This window comes from Blennius ocellaris (assembly GCF_963422515.1).
Source record: "Blennius ocellaris genome assembly, chromosome: 18".
Taxonomy (NCBI): domain Eukaryota; kingdom Metazoa; phylum Chordata; class Actinopteri; order Blenniiformes; family Blenniidae; genus Blennius; species Blennius ocellaris.
The window spans coordinates 15,466,800-15,472,799 of record NC_137667.1 but is presented as its reverse complement, the minus strand read 5'-3'; the positions used below and the strand labels follow the sequence as shown (position 1 = coordinate 15,472,799).

Genomic DNA, 6,000 nt, shown 5'->3' with positions numbered 1-6,000 from the left:
TCTAGATTCAACACTGCTATTTTTGTTCCATTGTGTATCAGTCGTCAACTTTCTTCTTTTTTTTTATTTTTTACATACATCTTTTGTACAGTATTTATGTAGCTGATTCTTATCGTTTTATGTAAAGACATTTGTCAGTTGTCCACTTCTAATAAGGCATGAGAAGTGGAGAACAATAGAACAATCAGAAAAAGAAAAAACTCAAAGGTGTAGACCTGGAACACATTTTGAATCTGAGTGACTTTTATCATGCGTTGGTTTGTACAGTGTATCTTCTATTATCAAGCCCAGAAATTACTTCGACTATTGCAGTGTTTTGTATCATTTACAGTTGTGTGTTGCAATGTTTTAAGTTTTAAATGTTATCCTTCGCTCTTCCATGACTGCTTCACAGGTCATAACAACCCAGTTACACAAACAAAACATATCCAAACACAAAGTTACTTCACAGTCTGACGATGCCGAGTAATCTAAAGAAATGAGGAGAATAAGAGAAGGAATTAATGAAAGTACTATAAATACTTTGTGATCAGTCAGGATATATATTAGTATATTTTACACCTTAAAGCAAAGAATGTTGTCTGTCCTACACCTGAATTAACATAATCCTATCACAAAGAGCAACCTCACTGATTTACAACACTTCCAGCTCCTCCCTGCCTAACCTGAAGTGTCGTTCCATGCTGTTGCATTTCTGCCACCACGACCTGAAGCCTAAATATTATCTATCTACACTCTGACTTGTTTGCTTTGCTCCTTTGGACTCTTTGCATTTGAGTTCTTCATTCTGTGAGTCTGATCTACAAGAGCGCATCTAATCCACATTGTTCGAAATAAATACATCTTTCCAACTAGAAAATGTATACAGATATGCATAAACCCCTATTTATTGATTCATTCTGACTTTACCAACTAAAACACAACACCATGAGTAATGTAATAATCCCGAACTGAAATACATTTTAACTGACACTCACTGTTGTCAGTTGGCCTTTAAATATTTCTTTTACAATCTGCCCATAAAGGCGTAAAGACATTAAATCACATGAAGACAGCTGAAGTCATCAGAGCCTGAAAGAATCAGAATTCCTGTAAATTGATCAAAGCTGGAGGAACTTGGAACATCTAACGTCTCCGTAAGAGAGAGGAGGAGACACTTAGTGGTTGGACGTGTCTCAGCAAAGCCTGCTGGGTCTCCGCCACCTGAACTGATCAAAGACATGCTGCTACACACACACACACACACACACACACACACACACACACACACACACACACACACACACACACACACACACATCTCTGACTACTGTGCAAAAGCATTAACAACTTTAAAACAAAGGGAGAGTGAAGGGGGGAGAGTCAGAGTTGAGAGTTTAGAGCAGGGGGTCTTATTTCACACCTCGGGAGGGTTTCTCTCTCCGTCTCTCTCTCTCTCTCTTCTCTCTCTCACTCTCTTTTGTGTCCCTCCTATTTCAAAACTGTTATTTGCGCAAACTTCTCATATTCCCACATTTCACAACATTTTTCATAAACAGAAACACAAAGAACATTCCATCAAAACATGGCCATGTAACAAACTAATAACTAATTGTTTTGGTGGAATATGTTTATTCCTATTGTGAAAAATGGAAATAAAAAGCTTTCCAACAGGAGATTTATTCCCAAGAAGCTTTTCTCCAAAATAAAAGCAATTCAATGTCTAATTCTTCAAGTACGCATTACAAGTCAGTGGAAATATTTCCATTTTGTGTTTTCGTGGATTTTGATGTTCTGATTTTAATGTGTTAGATGAAACAAAAGTTTGATTTCCACAGATTTCTCCCTCTTCCCCTTCAGGTGACGCTCGGGTCCACGAAGTGTGCTTATCCTCCTTAAGGCTGCATAATTTAGATGTGAGGCTATTGGACATTTTTCTCAGAAGCGGCGCTTACTTTCATGATCCCACTTCACAAAGCGGTAGAATTAGAGCGACTTTATTTCGGGATTCAGGTGCGGTGAAACTGTGAACCACAAACAAACAGGCACACACCTTCTGTACACTCACTGTTATTTGCAGCCTGAACTTCAATAGCGAGTGAATGGCGAGGAAGCGATCAGGCACAAGGCCCAGAGCATGAATAACAGTATATTAACTTTAGTTTCTTTTATTTCCCCTCCTCCCTTCCCCCTTTTTCCTCCCTTCTTACCTCTGCTTCTTTAGATGTCTTATCCCTTTATACCTGTCTGTCTCTGGGTTTCTGATGTACGGTTTGAACTCACAACAAAAGCTCAAAATGCCTGTTTAGCCTTTGAACCCAAAGATGAAGAAAGCTACCACAGCACATCTCGCGAGCGGAATATTCCCGTCCATGACTGAGAAAAATAAAGAGAAGCCCTTGTGAATGCTGGTGCATAAAGTCGAAGAGCAGGATTTCAAGTCCCCCAGAGCAAGAAATCTAACCCTGATCAGCTCCGTCGTTGTACAGTAGCCAACAGACCAGGCTGTGGCTGTTTTCAGCTATGCGCTCTTCTTTAGGAAAACTACTGAGACGTCCCGGGATGATTAATACAGGTACAGACAATATCAACTAGAAGGTTATTTCATTAGACTTTATTATGAAAGCAGCTTTTCATTCATTCATCTTCTAAAGAATATTGAGTTTGGCAATAACTGACTGACATTACTGGAGTAAATTGAGTCAAAATGTTCTCTTGCATTCACAACCCTCAACAAAAATAATTTCACTGCAAATTATTATTCATAGAAAAAGGAAAATTTGCTGATTTCAGTCACCAACATTATCTTGTAAAGAGTATGTCTCACAATATATCTGCTTACGCCGACTCAAACAATGCCAAGTCGATATTAACCAGTGATGTTTGCAATGCTCTCAGTGATGTGAGTGGATTTGTTCATGTTTAGTTCATGATGGATCTTTGGAACGTTGATGCCTTTATCCTCGGAAAATCACTGAATTCAGGAATATGAGTATTGTGCCCCTGCATTCACAAATCCCGAAGTTATGACTGAGTTAAGATTGACTTTATTATTGAAGTCTGGCCCTCAAGGTTTCAAAGCAGCATCTTGGCTCCATCTGGCACGTGGATCCAGCCGCTGCTGACTGTTGGTGAAAAAGACAAACCAACCAATCGTGTTGGTTTTACGTTTCTTGCTATATTTATGCCTTGGATCCCTCAACTTCTAACTTTTTCTGTGCATTTGATATTTTTGTCAAGAAATCTGTCATTTTTAATTGGTAATGCAACAATGGTGATGTTTTGATCCTTTCTCTGTGTGGCCTGAAGGCTCTTGTTCTTATCCATTCTGACTTGTATGACCTTTGGGAACTCAACGATCTTAACAGTGGTATCCTTGTAATGTGATCATGACACAAAAATGCTGAAAATCTTCAGTCCGCTCTCTCTGCATGTGGTCAATCAGAAAGCGCAGCTCCTCCAGTCTGAATGAGGGGAAAGGAAAAAAAAAAACCCTGCATGCACAGCTTGTGTAATAATAACTTTCATCCTGGCTTCATCCTGTCAGACTGCTGGGTCGGCACTGCCTCTTCACTGTATTTACAACATTTTATGATCCAACCCCTTTGACCCCTGGACCTACTTTACTGACATGGTGACTCGAGGAGACTTCTCTTGTGACTTTCCCAGGAAATCTGAGGAGAGACTGCTGCTCTGATCTGAAATTGGTTTCTTATCAACGCAGTTATCCGGGTGCTACTGAGAGCAGAGACTCACAGTGAACTTGAAACAGCTTCAGATGCAAGAACATGAGTGATGTTTCCCAGAAAGGTTAGAAAGGACTAAAAAATCCAGCTTCTTGTTGAAGTTCTCGATATTATCACACACGAGCTAATCTGTCAGTAATTTCATATATATATATATATGTGTGTGTGTGTGCGTGTGTGTGTGTGTGTGTGTGTGTGTGTGTGTGTGTATGTGTGTGTGTGTGTGTGTGTGTGTGTGTGTGTGTGTGTGTGTGTGTGTGTGTGTGTGTGTGTGTGTGTGTGTGTGTGTGTGTGTGTGTGTGTGTGTGTGTGTGTGTGTGTGTGTAACTATGCAAGCAATTGCTAATGGGGCTGCAGGCAGTAATTAAAGTCTGCAGTTTTCATCAACTGTGACAATGGTACTTTGAATAATTCCTCATGCTGGAAATCCAGTGCCTGAAGATTTGTCCTAAATATTACATTGTGATCCACTTTTTACTCATTCCTTATCAAACCAAAACACAGGGGGAAAAGCCTTGAATGTGCAGTCTAAAAAAGCTTTGATTACACAGAGCTGATTAGATAATACAAGCCTGAGGGCAACATGTTACTTAGACTTGAAGGAGAAAACATACTGAGTTGTCAAGGTGTTACCAAAACATTTGAGAACTGAGAGCTGAATGTCTGGATGATGTGCACGTGAAAAACTGCAAGAATCTCAACTGAATGTTGAGATAAACACTTCACCAAGCTATTTGGTGTGTGTTAGAGAGAGAGAGAGAGAGAGAGAGAGAGAGAGAGAGAGAGAGACCCTGATAGAGTCCAACTGCCTGCAAGTACACGCACACACACACACACACACACACACACACACACACACACACACACACACAGATCCCTGACTACTGTGCACAAATTTAAACGCAGCATTACCAACACTAATGTATGCAAATTAACAGAAAAACCCTGAAAGTGTCTTCATATTCCCAGGAGAATCGTACCCCTGCAGTGTTACCTGTGAAATGAGTTTAGGAAGTGGCACACATTTGACATTTACAAACTGCAAGCTAACCCCAATGTGTGTGTGTGAGGCTTATTCATAATTTAGACATCACGTAACTACTATTACTATGCTATAATGTTGTTGTGATGATTATTATTTTGGAAGAATTTCAAATGAATCTACATGGACTAGATTGTTTTGTTAATACCGAACTTAGGCTCTCTTTTTCTTTTCTTTTATTAAATGTCTGATCTTTAGCCTTTCATTATTTTCTGCCACTCTCCCTCACAGCTGACTTGAGTGAGAGCATTTGTCCTCCTTCATCAGCATCAAGCTCACTGATTTCATTAGAAAACACAAGAAATACTTTAAGGAGTTTAGAACCACAATCACTTTCATTATTTGCCAATAGATTGAATGAACGTTTCCGACTATAAACCGAGCAAGTGCACAAAACCACTCCTGGGTGGAATGTCGTACATTGTCGTTGTGTGTCTCCATATGAACGATAACTGCCTGCCATTGTTAGTCCTGTCCGTCTCTTTACCTTGTAGGAGTGATGATGGTGCCAAGACATGTCGTCCTCCTCTGACGCATAATCCACCAGCACTTTACTCTTAGTTTTCTTGAACATGTCTCCGTTGATCGTCCAAAAAAAAAGAGAAAGAAAAGTATCGAAAATGTCTTTTAAAAGATTGAATTAAAGGGATCTGTTTGGTTCCCGGTTAATTTTTTCTGGAACGATCGCAGCGACGCACCGAAGCGCGCACTCGACTCCGTCAGGTTATTTTCTCCAGGCGCAAATCCGGAGGAGTTTTTCTCTGAAAATAACTCATTCATGGGGGTACCAGGAGCCGGATGACGCTCGCACTGCCTTTCGTAAGAGTTGTTTTTCTTTTCTTTTTTTTTCTTTGCGTTTGCGCTCGGTGCGTATTTACGCACGCCGGACCACCTGGACCTCAAACATTTGCTCCTCCCATTACCCCCCCCCCAGTCACTCTGATTCCTCGTGCTTCCTTAAAGACAAGTTGCCCCCCAACAGTTCCTCGAAATTGCCCAAGTTGCCGTGGCAGAAAGGCGACGGAGTCATACTCCTGATCTCCTGCCAAAGCAAACATTCAGCCACACGTGAAAGCTAAATACGAGGAGTTTGCCATATTCAAATTAAGTGTAACTAATTGCAGAATACCTCTCAGAGAAACTCTTCATTCACTGGAAAAGCATTGGAATAGCAGTATGATATAAGTAGTTTTACTAAAATTTGTAACAAACAGATATATATATATATAAAAT

General features: G+C 40.2%; 1 protein-coding gene across 1 annotated transcript in view; it reads right to left on the bottom strand.

Moving 5' to 3' along the window:
- The window catches only part of LOC308142995 (testis development-related protein), a 14,557-nt gene extending 8,919 nt beyond the window's left edge, over window positions 1-5,638 (bottom strand). The window contains exon 1 of the mRNA XM_080513630.1: window positions 5,255-5,638. Coding sequence (XP_080369756.1) covers window positions 5,255-5,341 — 87 coding nt within the window. The 5' untranslated portion in view covers window positions 5,342-5,638. The remainder of the gene's footprint in view (window positions 1-5,254) is intronic.
- Between the last annotated feature and the right edge of the window lie 362 nt (window positions 5,639-6,000).